At 27.0% G+C, this 21907-nt stretch overlaps 2 protein-coding genes across 2 annotated transcripts in view; both read right to left on the bottom strand.

The window, feature by feature from the left end:
- Positions 1-1631: 1631 nt before the first annotated feature.
- The window catches only part of LOC111627028 (ral GTPase-activating protein subunit alpha-1-like), a gene marked incomplete at its 3' end in the record, with an annotated part of 39791 nt that continues 19515 nt past the window's right edge, over positions 1632-21907 (bottom strand). Inside the window, exons 4-10 of the mRNA XM_023370568.1 lie at positions 10815-10916; positions 9943-10165; positions 6384-6499; positions 4014-4158; positions 3751-3922; positions 3397-3628; positions 1632-1709 (exon numbers count right to left, since the gene is read on the bottom strand). Of these exons, the coding sequence (XP_023226336.1) occupies positions 1632-1709; positions 3397-3628; positions 3751-3922; positions 4014-4158; positions 6384-6499; positions 9943-10165; positions 10815-10916 (1068 nt within the window). The remainder of the gene's footprint in view (positions 1710-3396; positions 3629-3750; positions 3923-4013; positions 4159-6383; positions 6500-9942; positions 10166-10814; positions 10917-21907) is intronic.
- LOC111627020 (probable Rho GTPase-activating protein CG5521) lies at positions 16116-20044 on the bottom strand. The gene is made up of 2 exons (XM_023370560.1): positions 19826-20044; positions 16116-16325 (listed from the first exon to the last, which is right to left on the bottom strand). The coding sequence occupies exons 1-2, from the start codon at positions 20031-20033 to the stop codon at positions 16153-16155; spliced, it is 381 nt and encodes a 126-aa protein (XP_023226328.1). The 5' UTR covers positions 20034-20044; the 3' UTR covers positions 16116-16152.

Genomic DNA, 21907 nt, shown 5'->3' with positions numbered 1-21907 from the left:
TAACTTGGACGGAAATGAAATTTGTTACAACGTTGCACTTAGTCTTTTATATTTGTTGTTAATAATTTAAAAGACATTTTGAAACACATACGGAATGATGATAATGTTTTAAAATATAACAACACAAAAATGAAAAGGGAACTCAGGTACATTTATCGAGAGCCACAAATAATCGTTCAAAGAGCCACATGTGGCTCGTGAGCCACAGGTTGGCCACCCCTGCTATATACATTGAATAATAATACTTAGTTTGTAGTGTCGATGAATTTCGTCATTGTTTCCTTTTGACTCTATCAATATAATCAAGTTTTTTTATTTATGTATCTTTGTATACACTTATTCCATTATATTTTATACAAATATTCTTAAAGGTTAAAAATTTCTTTTAAATAAAAAAGTAATTCTTAGTATAACAATCTATAATAAAACAAAGTAAAATTTTAAAAGGCATTAATTATATTTCAGAGAGACATTGAAACAACATTAATTAACAAGATTTTTTTAAATATTTCAAAATATTCAAGGATTGTTAAGTTTTGTCAGATATGATTAAGTAAATTACTGATATCTGAGTGAAGAGATGCCAATTAAATGGTAACAACACCACTTAATCAGCTTTAGTCAGTCGTTTATCATTATTTAAATCACATGTTCCTAATAATGAAATTCTTTTATTAATTTACTGTTTCCAAAATTAAAGTAATCAGACAAGAATTTAAATTTGCTGTATTTTTGACAGTGAAATGGTCTGCAGGCAGTAACATCACAGATTTGTTTGCTAAAATAAATTTTTATGACCATTTGAAAAAAATATGTAACTTTTTTCTATAAAATATGATGGAACAGGTTCTCAGGAAAGTAATATATAAATAAAAAAAAAGAAATTTCTTGAAGAAAAGTTGAAAAAAAGATAATGAATATTCAACAAATAAACCCAAATAGAAATATATCTATAGATGTTTCATAAGATTCAAATAATATAACAGTGCCACAACAAACAAAATTTTCCTTCTATTTATAAGATGTAACTATCTCAATAGTTTGTAAGCAGATTAAAAAAATATATATATATATAAAGTGAACAGATGCAAAAAAATTAGATTCGGCTAAATCTGTAATTCTCTCTTCTACAGTAGAAAATCTAGAAGAGAGTTTTATAAATGAAGTTATCAATGACTGTAAATATATAAAATATGATAAGTTACATGAATAAATTAAAAACAAACTAAAAAAATAAATTAAAAACTAACTTATATTTAAATTTAATGTTACTACATAAACCTTTCCTACAAGATTAATATGCTTCTAAATATCACTTTTGGATAGCTGTTATTATGTTTATGTACGTATGTCTCTTTAATCCAACATTAAGTTTGGTAGACTATCATTACAGATGTATCATTACTGTAATGATAGTCTACCGAACTTAATGTCAGATTAAAGAGATATACATACATAAAGATTAATATGCATGCTTAATACATCTTTTATTTTTATATATTATTAAGATTTCACATATTCAATACATGAGTATAAAAATAAATTGATTAATGAATTTTTAAAAATTTTCTATTTAACAATTAAAACACATTAGAAAACAGTAAAATTCATTAAATTAAAATATTGCTTACATTTTTATATATCCAATCTTTGTACACCTGAACAACTTTTCTCATTGCATTTGCATGGCCAAATGGCAGCAGGAATGCCTGATACACATATATAAAATATACACTAATGTATAAATCACACAAGTAACAGTTTTATATTATTTTCATATTTAATTATTATGATACTAAATTTCCTGTTTAATTTGAAAAAATATATTAAAAATGTTTGCAATGTCTTCTTATAATCAATAAATTATGCAATGAATACTTTATTGTATTTATCAAAACTACAGTGTAAAAATTGTGTGCGCAAACACACACTGACATCAAAAATGCAGTAGTAAAACACACTGTAATAGAAAAAGAAATGCTTCCAATTGTCTTAAACAGTCATCATCAAGTTTTAACTTAGTAAATTTGAATGGTGATCAGGCATCCAATAAAATTAACACTGTCTTTATTTAAAAATTGCATTCTAATCATGATCTCCATTCACATTTACTAAGTAAAAACCTAACAATGACCATTTAAGACTGTTTAAAATGTCTCTTTATGTATTAAAGTGCTTTTTGCTGCTGAATTTTTAGTGTTAATGTGTATACTTGAAATGCATCCTGTTTGTTTATGTGCATGCAAACATACACCAATTCTGTGAAGTATAAATATAATTCATCCATCACATTTTCATAAAATAAATAAATAAATAAATATATAATAAATTTTATTCCATATTTATTTATTACAGAAACACAAAACTCTTTCATGAAATAACGTAAAACTTTGCATATATCGTGAGTACAAATTTAAAAAAAGAATGTATTGATATTTCTTTATATTATTGGCATTTATTTATTGTTTGAATTTTTTATTAAGCTATTAGGTTGATGTTATAATAGTAGGTACTCCCCAACGTTTGAACATTATGCATTCCTAACATATGCAAGCCAAATAATAGAATTGTATCTTATAGAGGAAGTTTCATTCCAAAAGATCTAGAAAGTTGAATTACAAATAAGACATGAAAGTTTAACATATTACTGTGAATATTTTAAAATGTTGAAAGTGTAGATTAAACAACAAATACAATATGAAAGACAATAAATTTTTAAACTGACTGTACACAGTTTTGTTTCCAAGATATAATCATCTTCTTTTTTAATTAAAAGCACATCTAAATATTTGTTAGTATTATCATCTGACATACTGTATATTACAATTTGGGCTCTCAATTTCTATCCTTTCTAGGCAAACCAGATCTGTAATGAAAGTGGTCAGAATAAATAAAGAATGAGAAATGGCATCTTTCTTACAATCCACGATCAATTATGAAATTCCAGATAATATTCAAATCCAAAACCTCTACAGCAATTGGCTGCATGGTTTATTATCAAGCTGTTTGGCTGAGTCTCTTAAATATACTTTAAATTGAAAACAAATATATTTTTATCTGAAAAAAGAGCAATTTTCAAGCAGAGAAGAGCCTAAAAAACAGGCCAATCCATCTAATTCACCTAATGTTTTTTGTCGAAGAAGGAAGTAAGATAACTTCAAATTTTATTTCTAATTGTTTACATTTTGATAATTTGTAAAATATCTTTTTACAATAATTAACATTAAAAATTTGATAAAAAATCTTTTACTAGTAATTTCCTAACATTTTGTTCATATTAAAAAATCTGTTGAAAAATTCTCATAATAAAATTGTTATTGCAGAAGATTTACCTTTAATAACTGCATCTAAAATGAAATAATTAATATTCCTAAAATATTTTTAAGAATATCTCACCTGTCTAAATATTTCATGTACTAAATTGACATTATCATGAGTCGAATAGAATGTTTCCTTAACTATTGCATATTCCAAAAACAAGTGGTCCTCGTTTGAAGTTAATGAAACATTCGAATCTCGTTCTTGCAACGATATTGACGAAACTAAACTAGTATTCGACTGACTGATATCATTATCGGTAGAAGAGTCTGGCAACTGTTTATCTGCAGTGTTATCTGCATGATCTCTGCTGAAAACAAAAGTTTATACATCCAGCATTTACAATACAGTTAATAATGGATTCCAAGACAGAAAATATATTTTCAATTAACATAAAAACCATTAAATATAATAGCCTCTTTAGTCTCTTACTTATCAATTTGTGACGGAGGATTGACACTATCAAACTTTTTGGTGTGATGAGCGAAATTTGCCACCCATCGTATTACAGCAGACTGACATTGCAGAAGTGTATCTTTATGAATGAAACCAGATTCTTTGTTTTCTTGAATTGAATTCTCGTCTCTTCTTAAAACGGGTAGATCTAATTTTAGTCGAAAGAAGTTCTTTAAATATTTTTTCGACCATTAACTTTAGAAAATAATGCATTTTAACTTTTTATAAATAGCAATTACCTAGTGTTGGTTTATATATACTTCTTGTCCACGACAATTGGGGAAAAATAAAAGGCAAATAAAATCGTTTAAATTTTTCAAATAAGAAATGAAAACATTTTTGCTGCTTTCCTTCGGCTTTATCTTTCCATTCAATTTTTATTACCTGTAAGAAAATTAACAAAATTTATTTGATTTTTCAAAAAAATTAATCAAAATTATTATTTATTTTCTAAAAGTAAGTGGTTTCTTTTAACAAACTGAAAATAACTTTTACATACTTTCCCTAATAAATAAATTCATATTAATGATAATCTTAGTATCAGGAAGTGAGTCAAAATTATATTTTTCAAATTTTTACATTTTTCAATTAATTTTTATCAAACATGAATGATAATTCCAATAAAAAATTAATTTCTTAATCTTAAATTATAACTTGTTGAACAGAACACAACAAACTGGCTGAAATTTTCCATTTTATGGAGGATTTCATTTTTATTAATGTAGAAGACAGGAAAAATTCTATATGAAAGGTGGACCAAGTGCAAATTCAAATTTCTTTTATTACTTATGTTACTTGTAATTTTTCTGCATTTTATGTTTGGAAAAATGATGCATTATACACTACCCAAAGTACCCATTAATGTATTTTGATTTTTATTTAAGATAAATTAATATAATAATTCCTAAATAAATTGCCATCTCTAGAATAGTCTGTATGGACTTGGATTACCTTAGAACTGAACCATTCATATAAAAACCCAATATATTTCAATAATGGTTTAGAATTTAACTGCAATTAAATTCTACTTTGCTCAGCTGCTTTACTCAAGTTGTTATGGAACTGATATTCCAAAAGTCTTCTATTTCTGCTTTAGATAGATTTATGGCTTAAAACAAAAAAAATCTTTCCATTTAGATAAGTTTCTGCTTTGTACAACATCTGTTTTAAGATAGCTTTTACTATATTTATAAATCACATTCTATGCTGCTCTGAGATGTCTGTTAAAATTGAAATTATCCTCCATTTTCCAAAGCAATGAAGAAATAATTTATTCCAATTAATCAGCATTGATCTAATCAGATAAAATTATACAATTATGAATAATTAAATTTATTTTTATAAAAATTAAGAAAAAACTAAAGTTATATTTTCTATATTGCAACAAAATAGTATGTTAGTTCAATCCACAAATCATTCCTAAACTTTTATAAATTTCAAATTAGTAACATACAGGGTCTTCCAAAAATAATGCTACCATTTTAAATTATTATCTAAGAACATTGTATTTTATATTAAAACATTGGAAAACTGTGAAAATTTCACATTTGACCATTACAATTTCTCAATGTCTGCACCTTACATCATATAGCACATATCCAATCAATACTCAGATTCTTCCTACACTTGCTACAGTATTCAGCTGTCACTCCTACCATGGCAACCACAATTCTACAGCTCCTTCAGATTACTCATGTTGCACAATGACAAGTGATTCTGACTTTGCAAATAACAGAACATAAAAGGTCTTCTAAGGCATTTCTGCCTTTGCCAGATTTGCTTACAACACTTCCCAGAGACAGTAGATAACAACATATTTGAATGCAGATGGTAGATTAAATTCAGACGGTTACTTCTCAGATAAAAACTAACATAATTACAGCAATTTAAAAATGGTAGCATTCGTTTTAGAAGATCCTGTATTGTAATATAACTTAAAACAGAATTAGATAACTTAACATTGAATAAATATATTTAAAGAAATATTTTCAACTCATTTAATGAGTTATACTCAAATTACATGCTTGTTATTCCAAGCTTTTCCTTTCACTTCTATTTTTTTAATTAATTAATTAATTAACCTATTTAAACTATATAAAAACCATATGTACATATAGATTATATAAATTATATAATCTATATAAAAATTTGAGTCATAAATAATGACTCAAATTTTTCTAATATGTTCTATTCTTTATCTTGTTCTGGGAGTAGAATATCTTAGGCTTGCAACACAATGAAAATTCATTAAACTAGTTGAAAAAATTAAAAAAAAAAAAATAAATATAATTTATTAAATATAATTATTCATTGTTAAGGTGCTTGTTCTACAAGTGAATATTTTTCTTTCTCATATTAAATTTATTTTTTTTTTGTGTCAGAAAAATTTGTTGTTAGAAATTACATCTATTTTATTATCCTAAATAATAATCCAAGCAATTTCATGTAGAATTTAATTTCATAACCTACATATTCATAAGATTTCCATAAATTATAATATATAATTAACCGATTATAAAATATTTTCTACAGTTCTTTAACAGTGAAAATAATTAATTATCTTCATAATTCATTACAGATATTAAAAAAACTGATAAAAGAATATTTACCTGAGATACCATTAATTCCAAAAGGGAATCTAAGAAGAAACGAGTTACATCTTCGGGTGCTTGATCACTACTTTGGGAGGGAATTAATGCTTGTATTTCACCAGGATAAACAGGACCTAAAATTTTTATGATATATATATATATAAATTTGACATATTAGTTTTAGTAAGCAAAAACAATAATTCATTGAATCTGAACTAAGGAAATATTTCCTTTATTAATAACAGTACTAGAAATATAAGTTTCTTAAGAATATCTTAAAATAACTTTTTCAAATATATATAGCATGTATTTAAATTTACAAAGTAGTAATTATTTGTACTAGTGTTTAATAAACTTATTCAAAAGACAATAATTAACATTAAGAAAACATTAAGAGTAAAAAATAATACTGATCAAAGACAACAAATCTTTCATATCCTATCAATAATGCAAGATAAATGAAGCACTACGTAAACTACAGCTTATTTCTCAAAAAATAAACTTAAACTGATTTAAAAAACTGACAATCAAGATACTAGACAAATTTCTGTTTTGCTTTTAGCCCATAGATATCTTTAGTTTACAATTAAAGTTACAATTTTACAATCATGCCATTAATAATTTCACAATTCTGTTTATCATACATATACAGCCTTTATTTCGTTATTAGCACTAAAAAATAACAAGAAAGTGGTTGTATATGTAAGATAAGCCCAAAGAATTGTGAGATTATTAATGGTATGATTGTAAATTGTAACTTTAATTGTAATCTAAACTGAAAATAAAAATACTAGGAAAATTTGCTCTTATAAGATACATCCTTTCTTTTTTAACTAGAATAGGTTAGTATTAGAATATACATAATTGAACTTAAATTAATTTATGTTAATACTTGTATTAAATTTTTATGAAATGATTTGGTACCTATCTGTTAAAGTCCTGGATGGTATGACACATTGCATGTTGCTTTAAAAGATAACGCCATGAAATAGCATTACCTTTTAAAGCACTTTTCACTTAGAGATATGATATATGCCAGCTTAAATGAGTGACCAAATGAATTATGTTTTATACAAATCAAAGACTGAATTAAGACTAATTTGATTTAATAATATTTAAATATATATATTTTTTGTTTATAAAATCAGAATATTTGCATCCTAAGAAATCAAACCTACTATGCAGTGTTTAATATTATGTGATAATATGCAACTTAGTCTTTGATGTGTGCATTTATGTTGATGAGATAACTTGTGAAGAATGAATTATTTGATCAACATTTGGAATTTTTCAACATAAGAAGCCAATGTTTTTCATACTCTGTACAAAGTTGCTGTATATTTGGAATGTTTTAACAAAAAAGTGTTATAATGAATTTAAATTTAAAATTTAAAAAAATCTAAAATGTGGGTGTAACAAAATGAAGATGTTGGTACGTGGACAAATAGTTGGAAAATGCACTCCTTCAACATTGATAAAAGTACAAAAAATAGCACATTTTTCAATGTGTGACATCAAGAAAACAGCTAAATTGGAATCAAAAAGATCACTTTTAATAAAAAATAAGTTTCATGATAACTTATAATCATTGTTAAATAATGGCAGCCAAAATAACTTCCAACTAAAGAGAAGTAACAAAGTAATATTCCTGTGCGTTTTAATTCAAGGAATGCTAATTAACAGATTTGATGCAATAACAACAGCCAAATTAATTCTTTGTACTATTTAAAAAATCCAGCAACGAATTGCTTAACTTTTCCAACAACATTTGGTGGTGCCATCTGTTATCATATTTTATTTTACAAACATTTATATTTTTAACTATTATAAAATGGAAAACGGTTCATTTTGAGGGTAGGGATGGGTTTTAATAGAAAATTGTAAATGCTAATAACCAGTAAAATCATCAAGTCTGACCCTACTAGAGATACAGGCAACCCCCTTGACCATTAATCATCAAAATTTAATAGCATCAATCCCCTTAATAAACAAACCTCCCTGCAAAATTTCAGAAATTTTTGACAAAAAGCATAGGAGTTATTAAACTTCAAAGAGGGTGAGCAAACTTGTGCTTCCCTACATACACAGAAAAAAACCATCAAAATTTTTTTGCATTTCTGAATATAAATGTGAATTTTGTTTCCGTGAAATGCTTGATATTTTGTCTATTGCATTAATTGTAATGGTGGGATTTCTGAATAAGGAAAAATAATTGTAAAAAATTTAAAATATTCAGCAACAAAAATAAAAAACATTTAAAAAAGTATATTTAAATTTAGAATGAAATGATCATGGTTAATATTTTAAAATGAAATATATTCTTATACAGTAGAGTGTCGTTTATCCGAATCAATTGGGGACTGGGGTTGTTCGGATAACTTATTTTTCGGATAACCGATTATTTACGAAAAAATATATTAACCTATCCCATCCTGAAATTTTTCTCTGTTGCGTGTCGCTTTGCATTGAATTTTCGTCGATTTTAAGCCTAACGTAAACTTTTTAAAATAATAATCGTGGCTATTTTATTGTTAAAAATTATTTCTTTATTTTGTACAAACAAAATAAATATATTAAAAATATAAAAACAATAAAAAATTATACTTCAAAAGTTAATTTAGTATCAAAAACATAAAATATTTGAGTAGCCCAGGACATAGCCAAAGACTGCAGCGCCACAGCACTAGCAAAAATTAAAATTTGCCAACTGGAATTCTTTCAGATAACCGATGTTTCGGATAACCGACTTTCAGATAAACGACACTCTACTGTATTACTATTATTGACAGAAACAACCAATATCAATAAAGTTTTATGAAAAAGTTTATAAAATCAGTTTAAAAAACACTTGATACTAGCTGAAAGCTAAACTTGTGTGCCATCTACTGTTATGAGATATTATTGAATAAGGTTTTATAATATTAATTATTATAAAAAGGAAAAAGGGCTTAATTTTGAAGGTAGATACAAGCTTTTAAAAGTATTGTAAATGCCAATAACAAGTAAAATTTTCATTAAGTCCAACTCCACTCAAGATATAACACAATTTCCTCTATCTCTACTCCTTGAATTCTGTTTGTTTGTTTAGTTAAGTTAAAGCAATGCAACACTTGGGAGATCTGCCTAGGGTGAATCCCTTCCAGGAAATCCTTTTAAAGGTAACCGGTCCCTATTCAGGCATCACAGATGTGGAGAAAACGTGAAAAACTGCACGTGGCCAGCCCATCCTGGTGAGGCGTGAACTCACGACCAAACTCCTAGTGTTCAGGGAGTGAAGCCACTTGGCAACTAGTGGGCCCCTTGAGTTCTGTACCCTAAAATTGTACATTATGTTACAGCAACTAGGAAAGTAATGTGTTTAAATTTTAAATTACAGATTTCATCAAAATTCACATTTATTAATATTTAAAACAAGACTGATTGTTTAAACTGGTTTGGTAAATATTAAAATTTTAGAAATGCTCGCACATTGAAAGCACAGTACTGAAAGTAGAAACAATTATTTATTAAAATGGCATTTGAAGTTTATAGAAGAGTAGCAGCAAACTGCAATGAAGTGAAACAAATTAAATTTTACCTATATCATCTTGATTCAATGATGCATAGAAAACTGAAGATTCTGAAAATGATTCTTGAGTTAAAAATCCTTTATATGATATATTAGACCACGACGGAGGAATCTGGGACTCAGGAATGATACCAGGAACCAATGCCATAAACATAATATCTAAATCGTCAGGTGCATTGTCATTTAAAATCTGATACCAGAGAAGAAAAAGGCGCATTCCCTCTTTTCTTAACTGCAATAATATCAAGAAAAGATAAAATATAAATCAATTTTAATTGATATTTTTAACAAAAATGAAATAAAATTTGGGTAAAAAAAAAACAAAAATTCATTTTATTATAATTTAATTTAATTTCTTTTCTAAATATTATAATATTTTAATTAAGTAAATAAAAACATTTATTCAAACTGTTTTATTTATGTATTGGTTACATAGCACAAACAACACAACATTTCATGATTAATTTGCAAGGAAAATTTATGCTAATCTGATGCAAGGAAGATTATGCAATGTGTGTTTACTATTTAATCAAAAATTAAAATATTCCCCTAGCAATTACTTTAAAATGTATAATGAAAATGATAGATCATTTGATATAAAAACAATATTTTATGGAAAAATATGCACAATAATTAGCATTTCTAGTAAACACATACCCTACCAAAAATCATTTCAACTCCTCTGAATTTTTTTAAAATTTAAATGTCATTCCAACTGCAAATTTGCACACCAAAACACAAAAAATATTAATTTTATATATATAGCTTCTGAGGCAATTCTTACCGTCTCATTATAATTTCTATTGATTCTGATCCTCTATTAAAGAGTATANAATTAATATATATATATAATATAAAATAAACATAAAATCATTTGCTACCTTTATTGAATTGCCAGGATGTAGTAGTTTTTTCATGATTCGTTGTAAGCTGTGTAGTTGCCATTTCTTATTCAATAATTCAGGAATCAATATCAAAATTTTCTGTATGGAAAAAAACATTAAAAATTTTATTTCCTTCTGCAAAAACATTTTTAAATAATTCTATTATTTACGTACGTAATTTATTTATATAAATAATACTGAAATATGAATTACAATAATTTAAAAAAATTCATTGTTCTCCCTCAAACTGCAACCCCACCTATAAGACCATAAGTCCCAGCTATAAGACAGTAAGTCCCACTCACCCTGACATGGTGAGTGGGACTTACTGTTCTGTCATCAGAGAACAGGTTAAACCTCACATCTTAACCCAATTCCTTGCACTAGTTAATATATTTTAAAACAAATAGATTGATGCAAAATGAAAAGAGAAAGCAAGCATTAAATATTTTCCTAGTAATAGGACTATCTCATTTTAAACAAAATGTTATTTTATTATATAAACTCATATTCAAGAAAGTAATACAGCCATTCACCATTTAACAACCTATCTGTTTAACAACCACTTGGACTTAAGATTAAGAAAGGAGGATTCTCCACACTGGAGAATCCCCCTTTCTTAATCTTAGTTTTATTTCCATGGTCAGTCAGTATTCACTATGAGAAGAATTCGCAATCTCCAGAACTATATATTTTCTTTATAAATTTGCACTTTATTGAAGGAATTTTATTAATGGGATTAATGACTAAAATATTAATCTAAATGTTTTTTTATGAATAAACTTTAACTTTTTTTGGTACATACTTTTTATAACTTTTGACAATTGTATTTTATGTTCTTTAATACATAATAAATACAAATTAAAACAAAGTTATCAAGTTAAATTTTCCTTTAGACCAGGGGTGTCCAACCCACAGCCTGCAGGCCACATGTGGCCCAAGGCAAGTTCCAACATGGCCCAATAAATGTGTAAAACAAAATCACCAAATTGTTTTATTTTTTTATTATTTATTTATTTCAACGGCATAAACTCAAAAAAGAAATTTCACAAAGCTGTAAACTTTTAAACCTATTTTATTTTTGAGTGAAAAGGAAATATTTTCAAATACTTGAAGATGTGTGAATGACGAAGGAATACTAAATAAAGCTGAAGTTGTGACTCAAAGGATTACAGACCCAAATTTGAGAAAAGGAGAGAAAGGCCAAAAGATAAAAAGTAGTGAGAAAGGTTAAATAGACCTTCTGTTATGCAAGTATTGACCCTTAATTTTCCAACCTTCCTCACTACTTTTTATCTTTTAGCCTTTCTTTCCTTTTCTCAAATTTGAGTCTATAATTCTTTGAATTCCAACTCCAGAATTATTTAGAATTCTTTCCAGCATTGCAGGATTTGGCTACTTTGCACCAAATTTGGCTACACTTTTTTTAGTTTGGCATAAAAATTATCATTTCGTGCATTGGCTACTTTCTGGGCTATATATTATTTATAAATATATTTGTCGAATAAAAATGCACTTTAAAATGGTGTTTCGCCGTTTTTTATTAATTAGAAACCCAAATAAAACAAATATTTGTGTTTTTCNTCTTCCTACACTTGCTACAGTATTCAGCTGTCACTCCTACCATGGCAACCACAATTCTACAGCTCCTTCAGATTACTCATGTTGCACAATGACAAGTGATTCTGACTTTGCAAATAACAGAACATAAAAGGTCTTCTAAGGCATTTCTGCCTTTGCCAGATTTGCTTACAACACTTCCCAGAGACAGTAGATAACAACATATTTGAATGCAGATGGTAGATTAAATTCAGACGGTTACTTCTCAGATAAAAACTAACATAATTACAGCAATTTAAAAATGGTAGCATTCGTTTTAGAAGATCCTGTATTGTAATATAACTTAAAACAGAATTAGATAACTTAACATTGAATAAATATATTTAAAGAAATATTTTCAACTCATTTAATGAGTTATACTCAAATTACATGCTTGTTATTCCAAGCTTTTCCTTTCACTTCTATTTTTTTAATTAATTAATTAATTAACCTATTTAAACTATATAAAAACCATATGTACATATAGATTATATAAATTATATAATCTATATAAAAATTTGAGTCATAAATAATGACTCAAATTTTTCTAATATGTTCTATTCTTTATCTTGTTCTGGGAGTAGAATATCTTAGGCTTGCAACACAATGAAAATTCATTAAACTAGTTGAAAAAATTAAAAAAAAAAAAATAAATATAATTTATTAAATATAATTATTCATTGTTAAGGTGCTTGTTCTACAAGTGAATATTTTTCTTTCTCATATTAAATTTATTTTTTTTTTGTGTCAGAAAAATTTGTTGTTAGAAATTACATCTATTTTATTATCCTAAATAATAATCCAAGCAATTTCATGTAGAATTTAATTTCATAACCTACATATTCATAAGATTTCCATAAATTATAATATATAATTAACCGATTATAAAATATTTTCTACAGTTCTTTAACAGTGAAAATAATTAATTATCTTCATAATTCATTACAGATATTAAAAAAACTGATAAAAGAATATTTACCTGAGATACCATTAATTCCAAAAGGGAATCTAAGAAGAAACGAGTTACATCTTCGGGTGCTTGATCACTACTTTGGGAGGGAATTAATGCTTGTATTTCACCAGGATAAACAGGACCTAAAATTTTTATGATATATATATATATAAATTTGACATATTAGTTTTAGTAAGCAAAAACAATAATTCATTGAATCTGAACTAAGGAAATATTTCCTTTATTAATAACAGTACTAGAAATATAAGTTTCTTAAGAATATCTTAAAATAACTTTTTCAAATATATATAGCATGTATTTAAATTTACAAAGTAGTAATTATTTGTACTAGTGTTTAATAAACTTATTCAAAAGACAATAATTAACATTAAGAAAACATTAAGAGTAAAAAATAATACTGATCAAAGACAACAAATCTTTCATATCCTATCAATAATGCAAGATAAATGAAGCACTACGTAAACTACAGCTTATTTCTCAAAAAATAAACTTAAACTGATTTAAAAAACTGACAATCAAGATACTAGACAAATTTCTGTTTTGCTTTTAGCCCATAGATATCTTTAGTTTACAATTAAAGTTACAATTTTACAATCATGCCATTAATAATTTCACAATTCTGTTTATCATACATATACAGCCTTTATTTCGTTATTAGCACTAAAAAATAACAAGAAAGTGGTTGTATATGTAAGATAAGCCCAAAGAATTGTGAGATTATTAATGGTATGATTGTAAATTGTAACTTTAATTGTAATCTAAACTGAAAATAAAAATACTAGGAAAATTTGCTCTTATAAGATACATCCTTTCTTTTTTAACTAGAATAGGTTAGTATTAGAATATACATAATTGAACTTAAATTAATTTATGTTAATACTTGTATTAAATTTTTATGAAATGATTTGGTACCTATCTGTTAAAGTCCTGGATGGTATGACACATTGCATGTTGCTTTAAAAGATAACGCCATGAAATAGCATTACCTTTTAAAGCACTTTTCACTTAGAGATATGATATATGCCAGCTTAAATGAGTGACCAAATGAATTATGTTTTATACAAATCAAAGACTGAATTAAGACTAATTTGATTTAATAATATTTAAATATATATATTTTTTGTTTATAAAATCAGAATATTTGCATCCTAAGAAATCAAACCTACTATGCAGTGTTTAATATTATGTGATAATATGCAACTTAGTCTTTGATGTGTGCATTTATGTTGATGAGATAACTTGTGAAGAATGAATTATTTGATCAACATTTGGAATTTTTCAACATAAGAAGCCAATGTTTTTCATACTCTGTACAAAGTTGCTGTATATTTGGAATGTTTTAACAAAAAAGTGTTATAATGAATTTAAATTTAAAATTTAAAAAAATCTAAAATGTGGGTGTAACAAAATGAAGATGTTGGTACGTGGACAAATAGTTGGAAAATGCACTCCTTCAACATTGATAAAAGTACAAAAAATAGCACATTTTTCAATGTGTGACATCAAGAAAACAGCTAAATTGGAATCAAAAAGATCACTTTTAATAAAAAATAAGTTTCATGATAACTTATAATCATTGTTAAATAATGGCAGCCAAAATAACTTCCAACTAAAGAGAAGTAACAAAGTAATATTCCTGTGCGTTTTAATTCAAGGAATGCTAATTAACAGATTTGATGCAATAACAACAGCCAAATTAATTCTTTGTACTATTTAAAAAATCCAGCAACGAATTGCTTAACTTTTCCAACAACATTTGGTGGTGCCATCTGTTATCATATTTTATTTTACAAACATTTATATTTTTAACTATTATAAAATAAAATTTCACATTTGACCATTACAATTTCTCAATGTCTGCACCTTACATCATATAGCACATATCCAATCAATACTCAGATTCTTCCTACACTTGCTACAGTATTCAGCTGTCACTCCTACCATGGCAACCACAATTCTACAGCTCCTTCAGATTACTCATGTTGCACAATGACAAGTGATTCTGACTTTGCAAATAACAGAACATAAAAGGTCTTCTAAGGCATTTCTGCCTTTGCCAGATTTGCTTACAACACTTCCCAGAGACAGTAGATAACAACATATTTGAATGCAGATGGTAGATTAAATTCAGACGGTTACTTCTCAGATAAAAACTAACATAATTACAGCAATTTAAAAATGGTAGCATTCGTTTTAGAAGATCCTGTATTGTAATATAACTTAAAACAGAATTAGATAACTTAACATTGAATAAATATATTTAAAGAAATATTTTCAACTCATTTAATGAGTTATACTCAAATTACATGCTTGTTATTCCAAGCTTTTCCTTTCACTTCTATTTTTTTAATTAATTAATTAATTAACCTATCTATTCGTTTGTATGTAANTCTATGTTCTATTCTTTATCTTGTTCTGGGAGTAGAATATCTTAGGCTTGCAACACAATGAAAATTCATTAAACTAGTTGAAAAAATTAAAAAAAAAAAAATAAATATAATTTATTAAATATAATTATTCATTGTTAAGGTGCTTGTTCTACAAGTGAATATTTTTCTTTCTCATATTAAATTTATTTTTTTTTTGTGTCAGAAAAATTTGTTGTTAGAAATTACATCTATTTTATTATCCTAAATAATAATCCAAGCAATTTCATGTAGAATTTAATTTCATAACCTACATATTCATAAGATTTCCATAAATTATAATATATAATTAACCGATTATAAAATATTTTCTACAGTTCTTTAACAGTGAAAATAATTAATTATCTTCATAATTCATTACAGATATTAAAAAAACTGATAAAAGAATATTTACCTGAGATACCATTAATTCCAAAAGGGAATCTAAGAAGAAACGAGTTACATCTTCGGGTGCTTGATCACTACTTTGGGAGGGAATTAATGCTTGTATTTCACCAGGATAAACAGGACCTAAAATTTTTATGATATATATATATATAAATTTGACATATTAGTTTTAGTAAGCAAAAACAATAATTCATTGAATCTGAACTAAGGAAATATTTCCTTTATTAATAACAGTACTAGAAATATAAGTTTCTTAAGAATATCTTAAAATAACTTCTTCAAATATATATAGCATGTATTTAAATTTACAAAGTAGTAATTATTTGTACTAGTGTTTAATAAACTTATTCAAAAGACAATAATTAACATTAAGAAAACATTAAGAGTAAAAAATAATACTGATCAAAGACAACAAATCTTTCATATCCTATCAATAATGCAAGATAAATGAAGCACTACGTAAACTACAGCTTATTTCTCAAAAAATAAACTTAAACTGATTTAAAAAACTGACAATCAAGATACTAGACAAATTTCTGTTTTGCTTTTAGCCCATAGATATCTTTAGTTTACAATTAAAGTTACAATTTTACAATCATGCCATTAATAATTTCACAATTCTGTTTATCATACATATACAGCCTTTATTTCGTTATTAGCACTAAAAAATAACAAGAAAGTGGTTGTATATGTAAGATAAGCCCAAAGAATTGTGAGATTATTAATGGTATGATTGTAAATTGTAACTTTAATTGTAATCTAAACTGAAAATAAAAATACTAGGAAAATTTGCTCTTATAAGATACATCCTTTCTTTTTTAACTAGAATAGGTTAGTATTAGAATATACATAATTGAACTTAAATTAATTTATGTTAATACTTGTATTAAATTTTTATGAAATGATTTGGTACCTATCTGTTAAAGTCCTGGATGGTATGACACATTGCATGTTGCTTTAAAAGATAACGCCATGAAATAGCATTACCTTTTAAAGCACTTTTCACTTAGAGATATGATATATGCCAGCTTAAATGAGTGACCAAATGAATTATGTTTTATACAAATCAAAGACTGAATTAAGACTAATTTGATTTAATAATATTTAAATATATATATTTTTTGTTTATAAAATCAGAATATTTGCATCCTAAGAAATCAAACCTACTATGCAGTGTTTAATATTATGTGATAATATGCAACTTAGTCTTTGATGTGTGCATTTATGTTGATGAGATAACTTGTGAAGAATGAATTATTTGATCAACATTTGGAATTTTTCAACATAAGAAGCCAATGTTTTTCATACTCTGTACAAAGTTGCTGTATATTTGGAATGTTTTAACAAAAAAGTGTTATAATGAATTTAAATTTAAAATTTAAAAAAATCTAAAATGTGGGTGTAACAAAATGAAGATGTTGGTACGTGGACAAATAGTTGGAAAATGCACTCCTTCAACATTGATAAAAGTACAAAAAATAGCACATTTTTCAATGTGTGACATCAAGAAAACAGCTAAATTGGAATCAAAAAGATCACTTTTAATAAAAAATAAGTTTCATGATAACTTATAATCATTGTTAAATAATGGCAGCCAAAATAACTTCCAACTAAAGAGAAGTAACAAAGTAATATTCCTGTGCGTTTTAATTCAAGGAATGCTAATTAACAGATTTGATGCAATAACAACAGCCAAATTAATTCTTTGTACTATTTAAAAAATCCAGCAACGAATTGCTTAACTTTTCCAACAACATTTGGTGGTGCCATCTGTTATCATATTTTATTTTACAAACATTTATATTTTTAACTATTATAAAATGGAAAACGGTTCATTTTGAGGGTAGGGATGGGTTTTAATAGAAAATTGTAAATGCTAATAACCAGTAAAATCATCAAGTCTGACCCTACTAGAGATACAGGCAACCCCCTTGACCATTAATCATCAAAATTTAATAGCATCAATCCCCTTAATAAACAAACCTCCCTGCAAAATTTCAGAAATTTTTGACAAAAAGCATAGGAGTTATTAAACTTCAAAGAGGGTGAGCAAACTTGTGCTTCCCTACATACACAGAAAAAAACCATCAAAATTTTTTTGCATTTCTGAATATAAATGTGAATTTTGTTTCCGTGAAATGCTTGATATTTTGTCTATTGCATTANCCCCCCACTATTGTTCAGCGTACATGTTCGAATGTGTCGCGTGGAATCAACATATAGCTACAATTTATTTTGTGTTATTTATTCTTGTGTTTGTTATATCTATGGAGACTTGAGAGACTATACTATATCATCCAAGCAAAGTAAAACTGATTCTTCTGCATCAAACAAGAAAAAAATTTTATCTTTGGAATGTAAAGTTAACATTACAGTAGAGTGTCGTTTATCCGAATCAATTGGGGACTGGGGTTGTTCGGATAACTTATTTTTCGGATAACCGATTATTTACGAAAAAATATATTAACCTATCCCATCCTGAAATTTTTCTCTGTTGCGTGTCGCTTTGCATTGAATTTTCGTCGATTTTAAGCCTAACGTAAACTTTTTAAAATAATAATCGTGGCTATTTTATTGTTAAAAATTATTTCTTTATTTTGTACAAACAAAATAAATATATTAAAAATATAAAAACAATAAAAAATTATACTTCAAAAGTTAATTTAGTATCAAAAACATAAAATATTTGAGTAGCCCAGGACATAGCCAAAGACTGCAGCGCCACAGCACTAGCAAAAATTAAAATTTGCCAACTGGAATTCTTTCAGATAACCGATGTTTCGGATAACCGACTTTCAGATAAACGACACTCTACTGTATTACTATTATTGACAGAAACAACCAATATCAATAAAGTTTTATGAAAAAGTTTATAAAATCAGTTTAAAAAACACTTGATACTAGCTGAAAGCTAAACTTGTGTGCCATCTACTGTTATGAGATATTATTGAATAAGGTTTTATAATATTAATTATTATAAAAAGGAAAAAGGGCTTAATTTTGAAGGTAGATACAAGCTTTTAAAAGTATTGTAAATGCCAATAACAAGTAAAATTTTCATTAAGTCCAACTCCACTCAAGATATAACACAATTTCCTCTATCTCTACTCCTTGAATTCTGTTTGTTTGTTTAGTTAAGTTAAAGCAATGCAACACTTGGGAGATCTGCCTAGGGTGAATCCCTTCCAGGAAATCCTTTTAAAGGTAACCGGTCCCTATTCAGGCATCACAGATGTGGAGAAAACGTGAAAAACTGCACGTGGCCAGCCCATCCTGGTGAGGCGTGAACTCACGACCAAACTCCTAGTGTTCAGGGAGTGAAGCCACTTGGCAACTAGTGGGCCCCTTGAGTTCTGTACCCTAAAATTGTACATTATGTTACAGCAACTAGGAAAGTAATGTGTTTAAATTTTAAATTACAGATTTCATCAAAATTCACATTTATTAATATTTAAAACAAGACTGATTGTTTAAACTGGTTTGGTAAATATTAAAATTTTAGAAATGCTCGCACATTGAAAGCACAGTACTGAAAGTAGAAACAATTATTTATTAAAATGGCATTTGAAGTTTATAGAAGAGTAGCAGCAAACTGCAATGAAGTGAAACAAATTAAATTTTACCTATATCATCTTGATTCAATGATGCATAGAAAACTGAAGATTCTGAAAATGATTCTTGAGTTAAAAATCCTTTATATGATATATTAGACCACGACGGAGGAATCTGGGACTCAGGAATGATACCAGGAACCAATGCCATAAACATAATATCTAAATCGTCAGGTGCATTGTCATTTAAAATCTGATACCAGAGAAGAAAAAGGCGCATTCCCTCTTTTCTTAACTGCAATAATATCAAGAAAAGATAAAATATAAATCAATTTTAATTGATATTTTTAACAAAAATGAAATAAAATTTGGGTAAAAAAAAAACAAAAATTCATTTTATTATAATTTAATTTAATTTCTTTTCTAAATATTATAATATTTTAATTAAGTAAATAAAAACATTTATTCAAACTGTTTTATTTATGTATTGGTTACATAGCACAAACAACACAACATTTCATGATTAATTTGCAAGGAAAATTTATGCTAATCTGATGCAAGGAAGATTATGCAATGTGTGTTTACTATTTAATCAAAAATTAAAATATTCCCCTAGCAATTACTTTAAAATGTATAATGAAAATGATAGATCATTTGATATAAAAACAATATTTTATGGAAAAATATGCACAATAATTAGCATTTCTAGTAAACACATACCCTACCAAAAATCATTTCAACTCCTCTGAATTTTTTTAAAATTTAAATGTCATTCCAACTGCAAATTTGCACACCAAAACACAAAAAATATTAATTTTATATATATAGCTTCTGAGGCAATTCTTACCGTCTCATTATAATTTCTATTGATTCTGATCCTCTATTAAAGAGTATAAAACAGAGATGGAAGAAACTGACAGCTGCAGATCAGACACTCTTGCCACTTCTGCCAGCTCCATACACAGCTTGATGTATTCTGTGGAGAGCAGGATCTGTGAAAAGATCTCAATATGTCTACTGACATTTGTGCATTTCTCTCAGAAACTGTTCACTTCTGGACACCAGTCCTCATAAACGTTTTTACTCTTCTTGTTGTAAGAAATCATCTCCCATCTTCTCACCTGATACAATCTATATAAAGTTTCAAAAACACAATCCAATATATAGCCATTTTCATTCAGAAAGATTGTTTAAAAATATACTACATGTTTGTGTTAGCTTCAAAAATAGTTCATCAATAATTTTAAATGATACAGCAATTCTTCACTTAATATCATTTTGGAACTTCTTGGAAAAAACCCAAGAAAAAGCACTGATATATCCTAAGAAAAACAAAAGGAAGTCCACTAAATGGAACATCTAGCAGGTTCAAAAACTACATATCGCTACTTTGGAAAAAAACCGGCATAACTCAAAAAAGTGTGATTTTTTGATTATGTCATAATCAAAACAAAAATGTAGTAAATTTTTATGTGGAAGAGTGTCACAAAAGTAACTTGCATATTCGGCCACTAGGGAGCAGTTATGTGGAAGATAAGTGATATTCAGTTAAACTTTGGTTAAATCTTTGCATGGGATTTTCTCAAAACTAGTAATTTTGAGTTGTGCTGGTTTTCTTCCAAAGTAGCAATATGTTTAGTTGTGACTATATACCCAGGGTGGCCAAGCTCCTTGATAGTCCGAGCCATTTTTCAAAATTTGAAATTTTTCGCGAGCCGCAATTAAATACGTATTAAAAAGGTATGCAAAAAATTCCAGATTACAAATTATATCCGTAGCAAGAGTAATACAAATTGTTTCCTCCAGAGCACAATGTCAACTGTCCATTGCAATGACAGTTTACAAATGCAAAATCGGTCTGGAGTCGGTCGATAACGGACGATTACGCCACTGTTTATGTTCGTTCGCACAGTTTTCGATGAGTCATATCATTCTTAACTTGGACGGAAATGAAATTTGTTACAACGTTGCACTTAGTCTTTTATATTTGTTGTTAATAATTTAAAAGACATTTTGAAACACATACGGAATGATGATAATGTTTTAAAATATAACAACACAAAAATGAAAAGGGAACTCAGGTACATTTATCGAGAGCCACAAATAATCGTTCAAAGAGCCACATGTGGCTCGTGAGCCGCAGGTTGGCCACCC

The sequence above is a fragment of the Centruroides sculpturatus genome, unplaced genomic scaffold (genome assembly GCF_000671375.1).
Source record: "Centruroides sculpturatus isolate CEXI.00-Female unplaced genomic scaffold, Cexi_2.0 scaffold386, whole genome shotgun sequence".
NCBI lineage: Eukaryota > Metazoa > Arthropoda > Arachnida > Scorpiones > Buthidae > Centruroides > Centruroides sculpturatus.
This window is presented reverse-complemented; position numbering and strand designations above follow the sequence as displayed.